The sequence below is a fragment of the Carcharodon carcharias genome, chromosome 21, assembly GCF_017639515.1.
Source record: "Carcharodon carcharias isolate sCarCar2 chromosome 21, sCarCar2.pri, whole genome shotgun sequence".
Classification (NCBI taxonomy): Eukaryota; Metazoa; Chordata; class Chondrichthyes; order Lamniformes; family Lamnidae; genus Carcharodon; species Carcharodon carcharias.
In genome coordinates, this window is record NC_054487.1 from 61,732,044 (window position 1) to 61,752,871 (window position 20,828).

A 20,828-nucleotide genomic window follows, 5' to 3' on the forward strand; every position below is an offset into this window, starting at 1 on the left:
TTTCAAATGACTGCTTGCAGGAAACAAAGCACCAGTTTGGGGTGCACATTAAAGTACAGTTCATGTACATGTAAGCATACACGAAGTACCAATCTGTAGTACAGATATAATGACTGAATCTAAAGTATCAGTCAGTGATACACATACACTCAAATGAGCAAAAAAGTAGTCTTGGTACACAATTAAGCAAAACTCCAACATAAAATTCCAGTTTTATATAAAAAAAGAGATTTTAAATATTCTACAAATCAATACATGGACAAATTTTGGGGATCTTCAAAACTCTTCATATTTCTGTAAAATGCATTCTTCCTCCTACTAAATTAAACAAATGGGTTATAAATGGACAGGAAGAACAAAAGTCATCATTCCCAGTACAGAAATTGTCACAGAACAAATTATGCATCAGGATCCAGCTGCTGTGCGTTTACTTTCAACGTAGACTCTAAAAGTCGGAGTTTTGAAAAAGTTCTCTCATAGATCAGACTTCACCAAAACTCATTCTAGACGAGAAATTAACGCAATAATGGATCAACCTTTCTCAGCTGATAAACTGATGCCATTTCAAACAAAAGAGAGATTCAGGCATTATTGAAGAATGCATAAAAAGTACACTGAGCATTTGAAGCATTCAGAAAGCAGTTTGATTGGTGGCAAAAGAGAATAATGCAAGTTGGCCTTTGTCTGACAGAATATTTGCTGCTTAAATTAGATTTCTTAATCAAACATATAATATGATGAACATTGCTTTTACAATGATAAACACTGAAATGGAAACTGTATGGAATGTGTAGTGGTCAGAGGGGAGAATTGGAAATGCAATTTTCAGATTAGATTTGTTTTGTCATCACATGTTTTCTAAAGTGTAGAGTAATTATCTACTGAAATTTCCATCAAATAGCTATTTAAGTTCCACAGGAAAACACAAGAGTACATAGCTTTTGAAGGCAGAATTAAGAGCAGCTGATGCTTGTGTAATCAGCCTTCACATACCATGGTCCCCACTCCTCCAACCCACCCACAAACAGCATTTATGCAACATGTGTACTTTCTTCCAGCTACCTAACCAATATCATCCAAAAACTGTCGCCTTGTAACCTTTCTTAATGTTTCCCCCAATTCCTGCTCTTTAAGTTTTTCAATCCCCTGAAGCCTTGTGGGATGTTATCTTATCTACAGTGTACCATGCAAGTGCAAGTTATTATGTGTATCAATTTCGAAACACAGCATCAAGTAACACTGATGCTTTCATGACTCCACCAATCACCAAAACAAAACTAATTTATTATGGCGTTCCCTGAACACATGGCTCCAATTAAAGGAACTAAAAAGAAAGCAGTGATGGTCGATCGTGGCACCACTACTCAAAAATTCAAGAACGCTTCATTTTTTTTTTGCGCAATAGCTTTTTGAGGGATATATAAAATAGCTTATAAGTGATATAGTTTTTCCAACTTTGGGAGCATCTAGGCAGGCTAAAATGAGCTTTTCTAATTCAGTACATTCCTATTAATTTCAGTTGGACCCAATTTAGTACAGTTTTTAGTGGTTTATTCTACCTTTACTTGAAAAAGTTAATTGAATGTAAACTATAATAAGATCAATAAAACAAACCTAGCAAGGCATTAGCGGTGCACAGGATAAAATCATCTTTTGAATTCAAGCTTTGTATTCCAAACAAAACACATTTTACAGAACGTACATTTTGGAATGTCCCATGCAGTATCAATGCATTCATGGAAATAATTCGTCATTCCAAGAAATTGGAAGTACCAATCTATGATTTAAGAACTGTGCCAACCATTTTAATATAATAAATCTCACAAAGCAGAGTTCTTTAACTATTGTTTAGCAAGCTGAAACAAAACAGTAGACAGGTGAACAGACATTTTTTTCTCCTTTTTTTCTTGCAAAAATCACATAATAAAGGTGAATGGCATGAAGTTTCCTGAAAGAAAACATCTTGGGAGTAAAATTTAACATTTATATTCCAAGTTCATTCAGCACACCAAAATCCTTATTGTATACCTATACACAATCTACTTCTACAAATGCATTGCCTTTTAAATACTGCTGAATTGTGTGTGGTATAACAAAATGTTCTGTGTAATTTACACTATTTTTTTTCCACTTTAACTACAAGGACTTTCTGGGTTAACTACTAAAAAAGCAACAATAAACAAAAACTAGAATTTCCACGAAAGTAAAAATGAATTCATAAGCTTAAAGCTCAAAGTACAGATTTTCTTTTTGCTTGCGTACTGACTAAAATTTCAGTGCATAACATCAATACAAGAATTAAAGGTTCCTTCTTTGGAAGAAAAGATTTAGGTAGTGTCCATTGACTCCAAACTCGTAGAAGACGAGTCCTTTTGGATGCTCTCAAAGATGGCTGCCAGCTCAGGGTTGGAGCTTATCTGAGACTGAAACTCACTCATAAGTGGACTTTTCTCTGCTTCTGGAATGGTCAGTAGTGCTGCAACTGCCCTCATGGCCGAGCGTTTCAGTTCATCTTGCTTCTCAAACTCTTGTTTGACTGAGTTAGCTTTTACCTAGCAAATCAAACCATTAAAATCTTATGAGACTTTAAAATCAATTTTTTAGCATTTTTTTTGGAACAATTTTATAGGCCGACAAACTTAAAGAATTCCACAATTTTGTATAGGTTGGAGGGAATAGGGAAAATAACAGGTAATAAAGTTGAAATACTCCTTTGTTTATCATGTTCTAGACGGTGCCTGCTTGATTTCATTATGCAACTCTGGGCATCATAAACTGTCACTTTTTTTAAACAAATAAACTGATCCACTAACAAGAAATATCTGAAACCAAGCCAGAAAACTATTAGTGTAACTATCTCAGTATTCACAAAGACTAAACATCTACAATATTAGCCAATTTTAAACATCCTGTTAAACCTCTAGGAACAAAGGAGTAGGCCACTCAGCCAATCGAGCCTGCTTCGCCATTCAATACGATCATGGTTGATCACCTACTTCAATGCCTTTTTCCACACGATCCCCATATCCCTTTATGTCACTGGTTTTTAGAAACCTGTCAATCTCTGCTTTAAACAGACTCAATGACTGAGCCTCCAAAGCCCTCTGAATTCCAAAGATTCACAACCTTCCGAATAAAAAAAGTTCTCCTCATCTCAATCCCAAGTGGCTTCCCCCTTATTCTGAAATTGTCCCCTGGTTGTAGACTCCCCAACACCTTACCTGCATCTACCCTGTCTATCCCTTTAAGTATTGGGCAATCATCTCTCATTCTTCGAAACTCTAGAGAATACAGGCCCAGTTTCCCCAATCTCTCTTTATAGGATAGTCCTGCCATCCTGAGAACAAATCTGGTGAACCTTCATTGCACTCCGCTATGGCAATAATATCCTTCCAAAGGTAAGGCGACCAAAACTGCACAAAGCACTCCAGTTACAATCAAACCAAGGTTCTATACAAGTGAAGCAAGACTTTGCTACTCCTGTACTCAAATCCTCTTGCAATAAAGACTGACATACCATTAGCCTTCCTAATTGCTTGCTGCACCTGCATGTTAGCTTTCAGTGACTTATTGAAGAGGGCACCCAGGTCCTTTTGTACATCTACATTTTATAATCTCTTACCATTTAAGAAATACTCCGCACATCTGTTCCTCCTACCAAAGTGGATAACCTCACATTTTTCCACATTATATTCCATCTGCCATGTGCTTGCCTACTCACAAAGTCTGTCCAAATCCCCTTGAAGCCAATTTGCATCTTCCTCACAACACACATTCCCACCGTGAACTTGGAAATATTACATTTGGTCCTCACATTCAAATCATTGATATATATTGTGAACCAGCTGAGCCCAAGTACTGATCCTTGCAGTACCCATTAGTCACAGCCTGCCAAAGTGAGAACGACCCGTTTATTCCGCCAGTTTTCTGCCTGTTAACCAATCCTTAATTTATGCCAGGAAATTACCTCCCATCGCATGTGCTTTAATTTTGATAAAGTCCCCACAAAGGAGGGTTATCAAAATGGTTATCAAAATCTTTCTGAAAATCCAAGTATACTACGTCCACCAGCTCTTTTATCAATTCTGTTAGTAACATCCTCGAAAAATTCCAACTGGTTTGTCAAACACGATTTCCCAATCATAAATCCATGTTGACCAACCCAAGATCATTATCTAAGTGCCCATTTTTCATATTCTTTTTAATAGATTCTAGCATTTTGCCTACAACTGATGAAGGGCCAATAGGTATGTAGTGCCTGCTTTCTCACTCTTTCCCTTCTTAAATAGTGGAGTGACTGACATTTGCTACCTTCCAATCTGCAGGAACCATTCCACAATCTATAGAATTTTGCAAGGTGGTCACCAATGCATCCACTATATTCATAGCTACCTCTTTGAACACTCTAGGGATGTAGAATATCAGGTCCTGGAGACTTATTAACCTTCAGTCCCATTAATTTCTCCAATACAGCCTTCTTACGAACACCAATTTCTTCGTTTTGGATCTCTAATTCTGGGCGATTTCTTGCATCTTCCTCAGTGAAGAGAGACAAAGTAATCATTTAGCTTCTCTGCCATATCTCTGTTCCCCATTAGAAATCCTCCTGACTCAGCTTGTAATGGATGTCTTAGCAAACTTTCCCTTTTTACGTACCTAGAGAAGGTTTTACAATCCGTTTTTATGTTTTTTGCTAGTTTACATTCGTATTCTATTCTCACTTCCTTTAACAGTTTTTTGGTCCTCCTTTGCTGTATTCCAAAATCCTCCCAATCCTCAGCTTTACTAGTATTTCTGGCAACTTTATAGGCCTTTTCTTTTAATCTTATACAATCCTTAACTTCCTTTGTTAGTCACAGTTAACTGGCTTTTCTTTTTGGGTTTTTGAAGGAATGCATAGTTGTTGTAAGCTATGTAATAATTCCTTAAAGACTATCCATTCCCTATGTACCATCATACCTTTTAATGTATTTCCCAATCCACCTCATACCTTCATAATTTCCTTCATTCAAATTTAACACCATGGCCTCAGATTGAACTGCCTCACTTTCAAACTACGTAGAATTATATCATTTTATGGTAACTCATCCCTAAAGGTTCTTTTACAACAAGATTATTCATTAGCCCTTTCCCGTTTCATAACATGAGATCAAAAATAGCCAGTCCTCTAGTCTCAACATACAGCTCTAGGAAACCAACCCTAAAGCATCTATTTTGTTCTCACTGTTCAATGCAGATTTTTATTTTTTTAAAAAAGCAAACAGATGTATCAAATGTCCCAATCTTACTTGCCAAAGTATGCAGCTTTGAGCTGCAAATAATTATCCCATAATATGGCAAGATATTATTGTCATCATATGGAATAATTTACAAGTCAGCAACAGTGCATATTTTGTATTAATGAGAAGCATGCAATGCAAGTCAAATTGGCGCTTGTCCATGTTTCAGCCTTGAGTGGGAGCTTGGATCCAGTTTGCCTGCAGTCACTATGAAGCTATCCTTTTGGAATCTTTTTTAAAAATTGAATATTCCTTAGCACCGTCCATTGTACTGGTTTACTTTTTAAAGGTTAAAACAGTCCTGCCAGCATTTTACAAACATTGAAAACATTAACAAGTTGGTACGAATTTCTAATCCAGTTACTTCAACAAAATATCTGTGAACAAGATGTCAATATAATGTAAAGTTACAACATGACAGGAAATAAAATTTCTAAATTACTAAATATATTTTATTTTTAAATTCTAGTATATACTGAATATAAATTGTTGAACACATTTTCCACAATAACTACCTTCAAATTGAATTCTTTAAGCATTTGAAAAAAGCGTGCATGCCAAGGTGGCCCTATGCTGTAAGCCAGAAAAATGGTTTTATTCCAAGTAACCCTATTAAATAATTCCTTCGAAGAACACTAAGTTAGTGAAGGATTTTCCTGGTTTAAAAAATGCAGAAATCTAATTAGCTCCAAACACCAATATTTAATTTGAGCATTGTCAAAGCGCCTTTAATGCAGTGCAAATAAATGGTTATGACACAAGGTAAGAGCTTACAGTGTTGGGGGTAATATATTAGCATGGATAGAGGATTGGTTAACTAACAGGAAGCAGTCAGAATAAATGGGTCATTTTTAGGTTGGTAAATTGTAACTAGTGGGGTGCCACATGCATTAGCGCTGGAGCCTCAATTGTTTACAATTGATATTAATGACTTGAATGAAGGGATTGTAGTCAAAGTTGCTGACGATACAAAGCTAAGTAGGAAAGCAAGCTGTAAGGAGGATACAAAGAGTCTGCAAGTGAGTGCACTAAAATTTGTCAAATTGGAGTATAATGAAGGAAAACGCGAGGTTGTCTACTTTTAAAATAGAAAAATTGAATTATTACTTAAATGGAGACTGCAGAATGCTTCGGTATGGAGGGATCTCGATGTCCTCATATATGAAATCACAAAAAGTTAGCATTCAAGTACAGTAAGTAATTAGTAAGCCAAATAGAATGTTGGCCTTTATTACAAGGAAAGTCTTATTACAACTATACAAGACACTGGTGAGACCACACCTAGAAGTGTACAGTTTTTGTCTCCTTATTTAAAGAGGCTAGAGGCTAGCAAGTTTATTTGCAACAGCTTGCACATCAGTTCTCCCAGGCCCACAAGGAGTTTGGACTGACAATCAGCATCAGGAAGACCAAAGTTATGGGCCAGGATGTAGAGATTCCACCTTCGATAAACACTGACAACGTCGCTGGAGGTCATCAACAGCGTCACATAACATTAACTGGCAACTTATCCCTTGATGCCAAAATCAGCATCAGGATTGCGAAGGCCACAGCTGTCATGACAAAGTCAAGTATAGATTGAACAAACTAATCGAAAATACAAAGCTCCATGTGTGCCAGAATAGTGTTCTCAGCACCCTCCATTACAGTAGCGAGGCACGGACAATTTATGCAAGCAATGAAAAGCTGCAGAACAGCTCCCAGCTCCACCGCTTCAGATAAATATTGGGCACCACCTGACAAATCAGAGCGCTGAATATGGAAGTACACCATTGTACAGCGATCCCCAGCACGTTTGCCCTCGAGTCAGTTATGAGTCTGTTGGCCGGGCCATGTGAGCTGAATGGATGATGGCCACATTCCCTAAGACATGTTCTATGGCAAGCTTGCTATCAGCACAAGACCAACAGGTCACCCACATCTGCGGTACAAGAGCATCTGCAAGCCTCAAATTGACCGGAGTTTATACATGGCAATCCTTGCTGCTGACCAGAATGCCTGGAGACAAGCGGTCAGGAGAGTGTAGAAAAAGCAGAGGACAAAAGAAATGAGCAGGTGGCAGAAAAGAGAACCTGCCGGAAGAAAAAAAAACATCAGTCGACCTCTGGCCCAACACTATTCATCTATGCCACTTACGAATTGGCCTCGACGATCAGAACAGACAATGTTCAACATAGAAGTGACATAAACCCTGGGCACAGTCCATTGTCTCCCGAGATAGATGGATGCCAAAAATATCTGCATTGAAGACAATTCAGAGAAGGTTCACTGGGTTGATTCCTGGGATGAAGGGGTTGTGTTATGTGGAAAAGTTGAGCAGGTCGAGCTCATACTCACTGGAGTTTATAAGAATAAGCAGTGAGCCTATTGAAACATAAAAGATTCCAAGGGAGTTTGACAAGGTAGGTGCTGAAAGAATGTTGCTCAAGGAGGAATCAAGAGCAGAATCTAAGAATTTTAGCGGCACAGAAGGAGGCCATTGGGCCAATCAAGTCTGCACAAACAAGGGAAAGAGTTTCAGAATATGGGGTCTCTCCTATTTAAGACAGAAATAAGGAGGGGGTTCTTGTCTTGTCTCGGTGGGTTGTTAGTCTTCAGAATTCTCTATCCTAGAGAGCATTGAAGGCTGTATCATTCAAGATATTCAAGGTTGAGTTAGGCAAATTTTTGATCTACAAGGGAGCCAAAGCTTATGGGAGGCCAACAGGAAAGTGGAGTTGAGGCAACAATCAAATCAACCATGATCTTAAATGAATGACAGAGCAAGAAGCTGAATAGAGTACATATAACCTATTAACTCATTAGCTCCTTGCTGCATTGAGTACATCAAATCAGGTGAGAATCAAATTGCACTCAAAGTACAAAAGTGGATATCTCAAGGTCTAAAAATAGCCTAGTAACAAGTGCACCTTTTGCATAGCCATCTAAATTATATATTGAATTTCAAAATATATACCTTAGTTGTACAGGTAGCACGTAAAGGTTCCACCAGCCTGTCCAATCTCTGTAGAACGGCACTTGGACAAAGAGTGGATAATCGTACTAACATCAAGAAGGTCAGCATCTGTTAGGTTAAAAAAAAACTTCAACAATAAACCAAATTTCTATCTAATTATTCTAAATGCAAGCTTTCATTTTTCCAAAAAACAATATAACCAGCCTTCAACACACTTTGGTTCACATTTTAAAAAATGCTGGAAAAACTCAGCAGGTCTGGCAACATCTGTGGAGAGAGAAGCAGAGTTAATGTTTTGAGTCCGTATGACTTCTTCAGAGCTAATGAGAAGTAGAAATGTGATGGATTTTATACTCTTTAAGGGGGGTGGGGGTGGTGGAGGAGGTGGTGGTGGTGGTATGTTGGAGCAGGTGGAGCAAGATAGAAGCTAAGGAGAGTTTGACAAAGATGTCAAGGTCACAAAGCAAATGGACTGTTAACAGTAGTGGTGAAGACTAAAGAAGATGCTGATAGTGGCATAAAGGTAAGAGCAAAATGTGTTAAGAGCAGAACAAGGGTCAATGCTCTATGAAAGCACAATGTAGAAACCAGTGGAAGGTGGCTCTGTTGGGGGTGGCGAGGAAAGAGGATTGAGGATTAAAAAAGAAAGTTAAATAAAAAATAAATAAATCTAAAAATTAAATGTAAAAAAATGAATAATTGGATGAACAAAGGTAAAGATGGAGGAGAGAATTCATAGTCTAAATTCGTTGAACTCAATGTTAAGTCCAGAAGGCTGTAAAGTGCTTATTCGGAAGATGAATCACTGCTCCTCCAGTGTGCGTTGGGCTTTACTGTCTCAGGCCAAGGACGGACATGTGGGCATGAGAGCAAGATGGTGTGCTGAAACGGCAAGCGACAGGAAGTTTTGGGTTATGCTTGCAGACTGAACAAAGATGATCACCCAGTCTGTGTTTAGTCTCCCCAATATGGAGGAGCCCCATTGGGAGCAGAAAATACAGGAGATAAAAGTAAAGGAGGTGCAAGTGAAGTGCTGTTTCACCTGAAAGGAGTGTTTGGGGCCTTGGACGGTGAGGAGGTAAAGGCACAGGTATTGCACCTTCTGAAATTGCATGGGAAAGTGCTGTGGGAAGGAGATGAGGAGTTTGGGGTGATGGAGGAGCAGACCAGGGTGTCACTGAGGGAATGGTCCCTATGGAATGCTGACAGGGTGGGGGGGGGAGGACAAGATTTGTTTGTTGGTGACATCATGCTGGAGGATGATCCTTTGAACTTGGAGGGCTGGTGGAGTGAAAAATGAGGACAAGAGGGACCCTATCATGGTTCTGGGTCAAAGTGGAATGGGTCAGACACGGCTGAGGGCCCTATCAACCCAGATCTTCTTGCCGCTTGCTATTTCAACACACCATCTTCATCTTATGCCCACATGTCCGTCCTTGGCCTGTTGCAATGTTCTAGTGAAGCCCATCACAACGCAAATTGGAGGAAAAGCACCTCATTTTAAACACCCCTGTTTTTTAAATTTTTATTTATACTTTTTTAAAAATCCTTTTCCCCTCCCCCCAACATAGTGCCATCTGACACTGGTTACTACACTGTGCTTTCACAAAGCACTGACCCTTGTTCTGCTACTAACACATTCTGCTCTTCCTTTGTTTTATCAGCACCTTCTTTAGTCTTTAATACTGCCATTAACGCACTCTTTGCCGTGTCCATAACATCTTTGTCAATTGCTCCTTAGCTCCCACCTATCCCTGACCTTCCATCTTGCTCCACCCCTTCTTAAACAGTATAAAATCCAATCACATTTCTACTTCTCTTGAGCTCTGAAGAAGTCATACGGAAGTCAAAATGTTAACATTGTTTCTCTCTCCACAGATGTGGCCAGGGGCCAGGCTTGCTGAGTTTTTCCATCTTTTTTGTTTTTATTTCAGATTTCCAGCATCCACGGTATTGTGCTTACACATCAGTTCAAAATACCTGTATCTTTAATGAGCACACAAAAATGTGTGATGGTGGGTAAACCCATTGCACAATATGGCCTTGAGCCATGTCTTAAAGATCTACATTTGGTCCATAATATTGCAATGAGTTAGGAGACCTCTAGCTGGACTGGGTATGCTTGGTCTCAAGTGTCCCTCTGCTAAGGCGAGATAGTTGTGCAGGTGGGGGGGGGGGATGATTAAACAACCAGAGTTTTAGGCTCTTTTGGACCCCTTCTGGAAATTGTGCGTGACTAAATATTTGGCAAAATGTGTAATAAGTATGATATCTCCTATGTAAAATAGCCAATGCAAACCATCTAGGGTCATCCATGAAGAACTGACACTGCAGTGTTTTTTTTTTAATTTAGTTAATTGTTACTGAACAACATAATCTGCATTCATGTTATTTACCTTGATGTCATAATGGTCCTTCAATCCATCTTCAACATGGTTCAGGAATTCAAATATGTCTAATCTGTCAAGACAGCTATCCAGAAGTGTGTACATGCATTCAAAAGCTGCTTTCCTAATATCTAAACCATCATCTACAGTATGCTTGAATGGTCCCATTTCCACCTTACAAAAAGAGAAACAAAGTGATGAGATATAGTTAAAATGCAAAATTTATAAATCCATTTTTAAAAAATTCATTCACAGGACGTGGGCTTCGCTGGCTGAGTCAGCATGTATTGCCCATCCGTCGTTGTCCTTGAGACAATGTGGTAAGCTGCCTTCTTGAACCGCTGCAGCCCATGTGGTGTAGGTACACCCAGTGCTATTAGGAAGGGATTTCCAGGATTTTGTCCCAGCAACAGTGAAGGAATGGCAATATATTCCTAAGTCAGGATGGTGAGTGACTTGGAGGGGAACTTCCAGGTGGTGGTGTTCCCATCTATCTGCTGCCCTTGTCCTTCTAGATGATAGCAGTCCTGGGTTTGGAAGTGCAGCTGAAGAAGCCTTGTTGACTTCCTACAGTGCATCTTACAGATGGTACGCACTGCTGCCATTGCGTCGGTAGTGGAGGGAGTGAATGTTTGTAGATATGCTGCCAATCAAGCAGGCTGTTTTGGCCTGGACAGTGTCAAGCTTATTGAGTGTTGTGGGAGCTGCACTCATCCAGGCAGTCAGAGTATTCCATCACACTCCTAACTTGTGCCTTGTAGATGGTGGACAGGTTTTGGGAAGTCAGGAGATTGATAGTGGGGGATTCAGTGATGCTAATGCCATTGAACATTAAGGGGCTAAGGTTGGAGATGGTCATTGACTGACACTTGTGTGGCAGAAATGTTACTTGCCACTTGTCAGCCCAAGCCTGGATATTGTTCAGGTATTGCTGCATTTGGGCACAGACAGCTTCAGTTTCTGAGGGGTCGTGAATGATGCTGAACATTGTGTAATCATCAGCAAACATCCCCACTTCTGACCTTATGATGGAAGGAAAAGTCATTGACAAAGCAGCTGAAGATGGTTGGGCCGAGGACACTACCCTGAGAAACTCCTGCAGTGATGTCCTGGAGCTGAGATGACTGACCTCCAACAACCACAACCATTTTCCTTTGTGCTACGTATGACTCCAACCAGCGGAGACTTTTCCCCCCGATTCCTATTGACTCCAGTTTTGCTAGGGCTCCTTGATGCCACACTCTGTCAAATGCTGCCTTGATGTTAAGGGCAGGCACTCTCACCTCACCTCTGGAGTTCAGCTATTTTGTCCATGTTTGAACCAAGGCTGTAATGAGGTCAGGAGCTGAGTGGCCCTGGTGGAACCCAAACTGGACGTCAGTGAACAGGTTATTGCTAAGCAAGTGCCGCTTGATAGCACTGTTGATGACCCCTTCCATTACCTTACTGGTGATCGAGAGTAAACTGTTGGGGTGGTAATTGGCGGGGTTGGATTTGTTCTGCTTTTTGTTTACAGGACATACCTGGGCAATTTTCCACATAGCCGGGTAGATGCCATTGTTGTAGCTGCACTGGAACAGCATGGCTAGGGGTGCAGCAAGTTCTGGAGCACAAGCTTTCAGTATTATTGTCAGTATGTTGTCAGGCTCCATAGCCTTTGCAATATCCAGTGCCTTCAGCTGTTTCCCGATATCACGTGGAGTGAATCAAATTGGCTGAAGACTGGCATCTGATTCTGGGGACCTCCAGAGGCCAAGATGGATCATTCACTCAGCACTTCTAGCTGAAGATTGTAGTAAATGCTTCAGCCTTATCTTTTGCACTGATGTGCTGGGCTCCTCCATCGTTGAGGATGGGAATATTTGTGGAGTCTGCTCCTCCAGTGAGTAAATTGTCCACCACCATTCATGACTGGATGTGGCAGTGCTGCAGAGCTTCGATCTGACCCAGTGGTTGTGGGACCGCTTAGCTTTATCCCTTGTTGCTTATGCTGTTTGGCACGCAAGTAGTCCTGCATTATAGCTTCACCAGGTTGACACCTCATTTTTAGTTTTACCTGGTGCTGATCCTGGCATGCCCTCCTGCTCTCTTCATTGAACTAGGGTTGATCCCCTGCTTGATGGTAATGGTAGAGCGGAGATATGCCAGGCCAAGAGGTTACAGATTGCGTTCGAGTACAGTTTTGCTGCTGCTGATGGCCCACAGCACCTCATGGATACCCAATCTTGGGTTGCTAGATCTGCTCAAAATCTATCCCATTTAGCATGGCAGTAATGCCACACCACACAATGGAGGGTATCCTCAATGTGAAGGCATCTGCACAACGACTGTGTGGTGGTCACTTCTACCAATACTGTCATGGGCAGGTGCATCTGCAGCAGGCTGGTTGGTGAGGATGAGGTCAAGTATGTTTCTCCCTCTTGTTGGTTCCCTCAGCATCTGCCACAGACCCAACCTAGCAGCTGTGTCCTTTAGTGCTCGGCCAGTCATGATGCTACCGTGTCACTCTTGGTGATGGATATTGAAGTCCCCTACCCAGAGTACAATCTGCACCCTTGCCACCCTCAGTGCTTCTTCCAAGTGGTGTTCAACATGGAGAAGCACTGATTCATCAGCTGAGGGAGGGCAGTACATGGTAATCAGCAGGAGCTTTCCTTGCCCATGTTTGATCTGATTTCATGAGACTTCATGGGGTACCAAAGACGATGTTGAGGAGTCCCAGGGCAACTCACTCCCAACTGTATACCACTGTGCCACCACCTCTGCTGGGATGGTGAAGGTGGTATCTGTAAGGTATGACTCCGTTAGGATGACTATGTCAGGCTGTTGCTTGACTAGTCTGAGAGACAGCTTGCCCAATTGTAGCAATAGCCTCCAGGTGTTAGTAAGGAGGACTTTGCAGGGTCGACAGGGCTAAGATTGCTGTTATCATTTCCGGTGCTTAGCTCAATGCCAGGTGGTCCGTCCGATTTCATTCCTTTTTTGTGACTTTTTCGCAGTTTGTTACAACTGAGTGGCTTGCTAGGCCATTTCAGATGATATTTAAGAGTCAACCACATTGATGTGGATCTGGAGTCACAAGTAGGCCAGACCAGGTAAGGACGACAGATTTCCTTCCCTAAAAGACATTAGTGAACCAGATGGGTTTTTACAACAATCGACAATAGTTCCATGGTCATCATTTGACTTTTAATTCCAGGTTTTTATTGATGGGACTTGTGGCAGGATTGGAACCTGGGTCCCCAGAGCATTACCCTTGGTCTCTGGATTACTAGTCCAGCGACAATACCACTACGACACTGAGCATTTTCAAATCAAAATACAAACCTCTCTTATTAATTCCTTCCTAACTTTTGTTTCATTATAAAGATGAGGAAGAACAGTATCCAAGAGGTCCCTGATTAGCGATGGTTTATTATGTGCAGCTGAATTGAAAGTAACTAAAGCTACTCTTCTCACATTGAGATCTGGATCCTCCAATGTTTTCAGGAAATCACCTGAAACAGTAATTTAAATAAAAGTTACTAAATAATTTATGTACCATTATTTTGTTTTTCTAAAATCACCAGGGCTCCATGCAATCCCCATAAAAATTAATTATTGTTAAGACATGATCTACAGGTTCCCAAACCCTCACACAAATGGTCATTCTTCATGTCCAAGGCTGAACAACAAATGTCAGTAGACTAGTAATCAGCGGAAACATAATAGCCCAGCCTAAAACTGGCTTCACCCAATATTTATGCATGTAATTTAGCCAACAGGCATAAATACACTGACATCATTGTGAAGCTTAGCATTCCCACATCTGCCACCACCACCCCCCGCCCTGTCAACCTCCCATCCTTCCTCAAGGTACTGAAGCCAACTGCAGCGTCTTAACTGCTTCCAAATCAGCATCATTAAGCTCTGCACAAAGCTGGAATGAATCTGCAGTCTTCTGTTTTGAACAGCTTCATTCCCCCCATGAAACTCTTTATCCTTTAGACTTCATGGGGAGCTTTATTTCTTGAAAATCACCGAAGTACTGTTCACTATTCCCCAGCTGACGGGATACACACAGGTTACATAGAGCAATGGTAGTTTACACCCATTATCACCACTTACTCTTAGGCCCAACTTAATTTTAATATGTCCAAACATTAATAAACAATTCAATTTTAATTTCATTTTAATACCAAAAGGAATCATGAATGAACAGAAACATGTTTACCTATGCAGTTCTTTAATAAAGGATCTATTGGCTGTGGGTGATCAGAAATCGTAAACTTCACAGCTGTAACCACAGAGCTTCGAGCATAGGAAGATCCTACAGAAGAATAGCAAGGTTAAAGCACACCACAGACTGAATAATACAAGACTGAATACAGATTCCAGTTCAGTCTCTCTAAGATTTCTATTCTCAGCTCAGAGAAATTCCAAGGCACTTAACAAGAGCGTTACCAAACAGGATTTGACACTGAGCCACATTAGGAGACATTAGGGCAGGTAACCAAAGACTTGGTCAAAGAAGTAGATTTTAAGGAGTGTCTTAAAAGAGGAAAGATGGGTAAAGAGACAAGAGGTTTGGAGAGAGAATTCCAGAGTTTCAGGGCTCGGCAGCTGATGGTATGGCTGCCAATCATAGAACAAACAAAATCAGGGCTGGTCAGAACTGAGGGAAGTGCAGATATCTTGCAGAACTGAAGAGAGAAAGAGAGAGAGGCACATGGCCATGCAGGGATTTTAGAAAATGAGGATTCTAAAATAGAGGGTTTTTTTAATCAGGAGCCAATGGAAGGCTGATGATTGAATAAGACTTGGTGCAAGTTAGGACACAGGCAGAGTTTTAGATGACCTTAAGTTTATGTAGGGAGAAAGAAGAGAGGCTGGTCAGGTGCTGCTTGGAATAGCACCACATGGATGGGGGTTCCAGCAGATGAGTTAAGTCAGGGTGGGGTTAGCAAGTCAGGCAATGCTGCAGAGGTGGAAATACAGTCTTAGTGATGACATGAAAGTGTGGCCAGAAGGTCATCTCAGGGTCAAATACAACAACAAGGTTGCACATGGTTTGGTTCAGCCTCAGACAGTCAGTGGCTTGGGAAAAGAGTTTATGGCAGGTACCCAAGTACTACAGCACTCTGATCATTAACTTCCCCTTTTTGATTTGATTTTCCTTATCCCTCTCCTCTCACTATCTTTTCAAACATAACTCTTTTTCCAAACACTGGCCAGTTTTCCCATAGTATCAGAGTTGAGTACATTACACCATGAGTAGGACTGATGACTTTCTGCATAACCACAGTGCAGTAGTTGGTTACACATTATCTTACAATAATTACAGATCAAGAGAAACTCTATTTTTTCCTTAAAGTTGCTACGTAACAAAAGTAGTTATTAAAAGTAGTACTTGATATTAGAGTTCCCTACTAACTCTAAACGCATTTTTAAATATGTATATAACCTACCTGATTCCAAGTATCCTTTAAGTCGTGGTAGTAATGTTTCTGGATCTATCAGAGTAAGTTTGCCCAGGCATTCTGCAACAACATTTCGAGTTCCTTCTTCTGCACACTCACAGTGTTTCAACAGCAAATTCCAAATGTTTTCTACATATGGTTTGAGACCTCCAACTGAAGAAGAGCTAATAATCTCTTTCAGAGAATGTAAGAGAAGGTATTGCCTTTTTGGTTGACTCGTTATTTCTTGTAGAACAAAAGGCAGGTATTCAGGAAGGTTTCCAACACTAATGCTTCCAAGGGCATAGGATGCTGCAGATTTGACCTCCTCACTAGAGGAAGAGAAAGCTTCTAAGATTACAGATTTCAGCTCAGTTTGCCCACTCAAGTCTATATGGTGACCAACCTCGCCGAGAGACAGCAAAGCCAAGAGACGGATAGAGTCAGTAGATCTAGAATTCTTCACATCCTGGATAAACTGCCCAACCACAGCTGGTCCTTCTCTGGGGCAGGCTCGGGTAAGTGCTGCTACACACTTGGCGATTGAGTAATAGGACTGCTTGTGGGTCAATGCACTGCTCTGAGAATAAACTGGACCAGTTAGCATTCGCAACAACTCCATATAACCTAGGTTGGCAGTTCCAGTCCCAACAAGAGCTTGGAAGAAATATAACATTGCACTGAGAGCTCCTCCTTGAAGTAATGGCGACCGTACCAGCCCAATTAGCTCTGTAAGAATTGAGCCACTGACTTTTGAAAGAGAAGATGGGTGCACCTTGGCCAAGGTTGTAAGAAAGCTTATAGCCATCTGTGACACATGCATGTCACTTTCACTAATAAGAGGTGGAAGCTCCACTAGGACTGCTTCAATCATGGCAGGTGTCAGACTGTCACTATAGTTCTTGATCAAAATGTCCAAAGCAGAAAGGGTACTCAGCTTCAGTGCTCGTTGGTTTTTCCTCAAGAACGAGGCTAAAATTGGTACTCCCTCACCGAGCACTGGTCGCAGGTCAATTTTGAGAGAAGATCCAGCAATTAATGTCAAGGCTTTCACTGTTGTAAGTCTAGTAATTTCGTTCTTCAGCCTCTCCAAGAAAATCTGCAGTGTGCTGGGTAAGTCACTGCCTAAATGATCCCCAAGATTACAAATGATCTGTCCCATACAGGAGATAGCTCTCTCCTTCACTTCTTGATCAATGTCTGCAGCTTTCAAACGCTTGACAGTACAAGTGAATAAGTCATTAATGTATGGAGCAGCATCAAATGAATATAAGTGATCTACAGGCCTAATTACTTTTACAAGCTGCTGAGTTACAAGAAGGGCTTCTGAAGTGATCTTGTAGAAAGGATCACCCACGCAAGCCACAACTGGTGGAACTAAAGCTTCTACGTGAGGATGGAAGACCTGAGGTGAGTGGTTACAAAGAATAACATACAAACATGAGAGAGCATCAATCTTTAGATTGGACGAACTGGATTTATCATTCAAGGAAAAGATTATTCCTGCAAAACAAAAAACATAAAAACAGTGGTAATGGTGTGGGATAAGTTTAATTTTTATAAACAATCTATTTTCTACTTATAACAAATCAAGCAACTATCTGATTACAATTTTACAAAAAGACAAATGGTTTACTAGGGAATCAATGCGTAAATTTCATCTTTTAAAAAAAATGAGTATTTGCTATTTCTGTAGTAAGTAGATTTACTGGCTTAAAGATTGTTTTTTGCAATCAATCTTGCTTCAATTATCCACTGCTGACAAAACACAAATCATATGCAAATAAATATGAATACTTTATGCTTAAAGTTTAGTTTAGAACTATTTTGTAAATGTATTAAACGCTATAGAATCAAACTAACATGCAGTATTGATGGGGAGGAATATTAGCCAAGATTCAGTTCTCCCGTTTCGATTTCCCATCTCTTCAGCTGCCACAAAATGTCTGTTTTTAAATGACTTTCCTTACATCTACCTTTTTGGGCCATCAGCTTTTAATCAGCTTTCCCTGTATCCCTTCAACAACAACATATAATCATATAGTGCCTTTAATGTAATGAAATGACCGAAGACACTTCATTGGAGCATTACGAAACAAAGTATGATACCAAGCCATATAAGGAGATGATGGCCCAGATCTTCCAATCCCAAAAGTGCCGGACACCAAGATATTTGCTGCAACTGAGAGTGGCAATTGAAACAGAAGTCCAGAGAGCCAATTTATGCCCAAACACAGAACTGCAAGTATGCTAGAAATGGCTCCGTGGGAGCCCACACACTCATTGTCCCCCACCAGGACCTGTGAACAAATTTAGATTTAAAACCTACTCAGTAGCACAGCTCTAAGTAAATTAGGTGGAGTGTCAAAGCATTCCAGCCAGTAGCAATGGCTATCCCAGCACTGCTCAACACTCCACCTACCCATCCCCCACAACAATGCTCACTGTTCACCCCCCCACCCCCCAACAACAAAGTTCACCTCCTTCTCCCCACAACCCCATCTGGAATCCCTGATTCCTCAATCTGACTGATGTCAGAACAGAGTCAGCACTGTCAGGGAAGTGGGGGAGGGGGGGGGAGGGGGGGGGGGGGGGGGGGGGGTGATTATCGCGGGGTTGCTTGAAGGTGGGGGTGGGCTACTGAACAGTGCCGTGTCAGGATGCGGGTTTTTGGGGGGGAGCCTTACAAAAGGCAGGTCCATTTAAAATCTCTAAAATTCAATGAGCTGATAGCTGACTTCAAGCGGCATGTCTTCAGTTCATGAAAAAAAAGGGACATGGCTTGGTTACATTGCACTTCGCCACAAGGCCTCTCAATTTAGCTCGTTGATGGGTCCAAGCTGAGGCTGGGACGGCAAAGTGCAAAGGCTCCAGCATAGGTAAAGTTGCAGTTTCAAATGGGGTCAAGTAATTTGCGCTTCCACTGCGCTGCTGACTGGTCAGCTGACCAAAAGCTTGATCAATAAAGTTTTAAGGAGTATCTTAAAGGAAGAAATCAAGATAGAGAGGCAAAGAGGTGTAGGGAGGGAATTCCATAGCTTGGGGACTAGGCAACTGAAGGCACAGCCACCAACGGTGGAGGAGTTATGACTGGGAATGCAGAGAGGCCAGAATTAGAGGGGTGCAGATATCTCAAAGTTGTGGGATTGGAGGAGAATAGAGAGATACGGATGGACAAGACAATTGAACGATTTGATAAAAAAAAAATTTCAAAGCTAATGCTTGACCTGGAGCCCATGTAAGGCAGCTAGGACAGGGGGAATGGATCTGCTGTGGGATAAGACAGAGTTTTGGATAACAAGTTTACAAGGGTAGAATGTGGTAGACCAGCAAGAATTACATTGGAATAGACAAATATAGAGGTAATGAAGGCATGAATGAATTGGCAAAATGAGTAACTGTGATATGAGCAAAAATATTTTCACCCAGAGGGTGGTTGGAGTCTGGAACAAACTTCCTGAAAGGATGATGGAGGCAGGTTCAATCAAGGTATTCAAGAGGGAATTGGATTGCTAGTTGAAAAGAGAGAATGTGCAAGGTTACGAGTATAAGGCGGGGGGGTAAGACTAGTTGGAATGCTCTTTGTGAGGCCATGCAGACGTGATGGGACAAATGGTCTCCTTCTGCACCGTCAAGATGCTGTGATACTGTGATGAGAGTTTCAGCAAATGAGCTGGGATGGCAAAGAGGGGCAATGTTACAGAGACTGTAAAACCCATTCTTAGTGATGGCACAGATAGGGGGTTGGAAACTCAACTCAGGATCAAATTTGCCTTTCCTCATATCTATTCTTCTTTGTAGGTAATTGATTCTCTCAAATGGAAAGCTCTGTTTTCTATTTTTCCTTGCTAACCCTGGCCCAATTCTGCTTTGCACTAATTTACCTTTCTATGCTAACGTTCCTGTCTGCCCCATTCCGACAGTACAAACCCTGACCTAAATATGGAGCTCTGGTAAAGGCAGTATTAACAAGAGCTGGTTAGTGAGAAATGAATATGATAAAGCTATTAGTATGAGCAAAGACTATTTCTGCATTTTCTGAATTACCGCATATTAGAACAACTTGATTTTACATAGCATCTTTAACCCAGTAAAATATTCCAAGGCATTTCACAGTGTTATCAGGCAGAATTTGACACTGGGCCACATGGGGAGAAATTAGGGCAAGTGACCAAAAGCTTAGTCAAAAAGGCGAGAGGTGGAATTTGAACCTGGCAGACTGTCATTCATTAGACATAGGACTGACTATACTAAAACAACTTGACATCAGAAGTTTCACATTCTAATAGAAATGTCAGAGATAAAAATCTTCAAAATTCTATTCTATAGCTTCAAATAAAATCTTAGAAAGGAGCATAACTGAAGAAAAAGCATAAATACTTTACCTGGAACAAGAACAGGTACATGCTGAGTCAAAGCACCAGGCAACACATTCACAAGCTCAGTCAACATGTGAAAGCAACACTGGCGGGTTTTCACACTTTTCTCTTTCATCTGTTTATGTAAAGCTTTAACAATGTTGGGAACCTTTAAAGAAAGGGATTCAAGCAGGATCAGAATTATGTATTCATTGCTTCCATGTTGTACTCCTTAAAGATTTTAACACTATATAACTGGGTGAGAAAGAAGACTTAAAAGAAGTTACATGAAAGATCAAATGCTCAAGTACTTAAAAGATTATTGTATATTGAAGTTGAGAGGCATGAAAGAACCCAAGTCTCTCAAAATTAGTCAAGTGCAGAGAAAATAAATTAAAGAACAGGAATAC

General features: G+C 40.8%; 1 protein-coding gene across 1 annotated transcript in view; it reads right to left on the reverse strand.

Moving 5' to 3' along the window:
- Positions 1 to 200: 200 nt before the first annotated feature.
- Positions 201 to 20,828, reverse strand: part of cand1 (cullin-associated and neddylation-dissociated 1) — a 39,892-nt gene continuing 19,264 nt past the window's right edge. The window contains exons 9-15 of the mRNA XM_041215892.1: positions 20,446 to 20,587; positions 16,070 to 17,563; positions 14,836 to 14,931; positions 13,950 to 14,119; positions 10,632 to 10,796; positions 8,236 to 8,343; positions 201 to 2,552 (exon numbers count right to left, since the gene is read on the reverse strand). Coding sequence (XP_041071826.1) covers positions 2,328 to 2,552; positions 8,236 to 8,343; positions 10,632 to 10,796; positions 13,950 to 14,119; positions 14,836 to 14,931; positions 16,070 to 17,563; positions 20,446 to 20,587 — 2,400 coding nt within the window. The 3' untranslated portion in view covers positions 201 to 2,327. The remainder of the gene's footprint in view (positions 2,553 to 8,235; positions 8,344 to 10,631; positions 10,797 to 13,949; positions 14,120 to 14,835; positions 14,932 to 16,069; positions 17,564 to 20,445; positions 20,588 to 20,828) is intronic.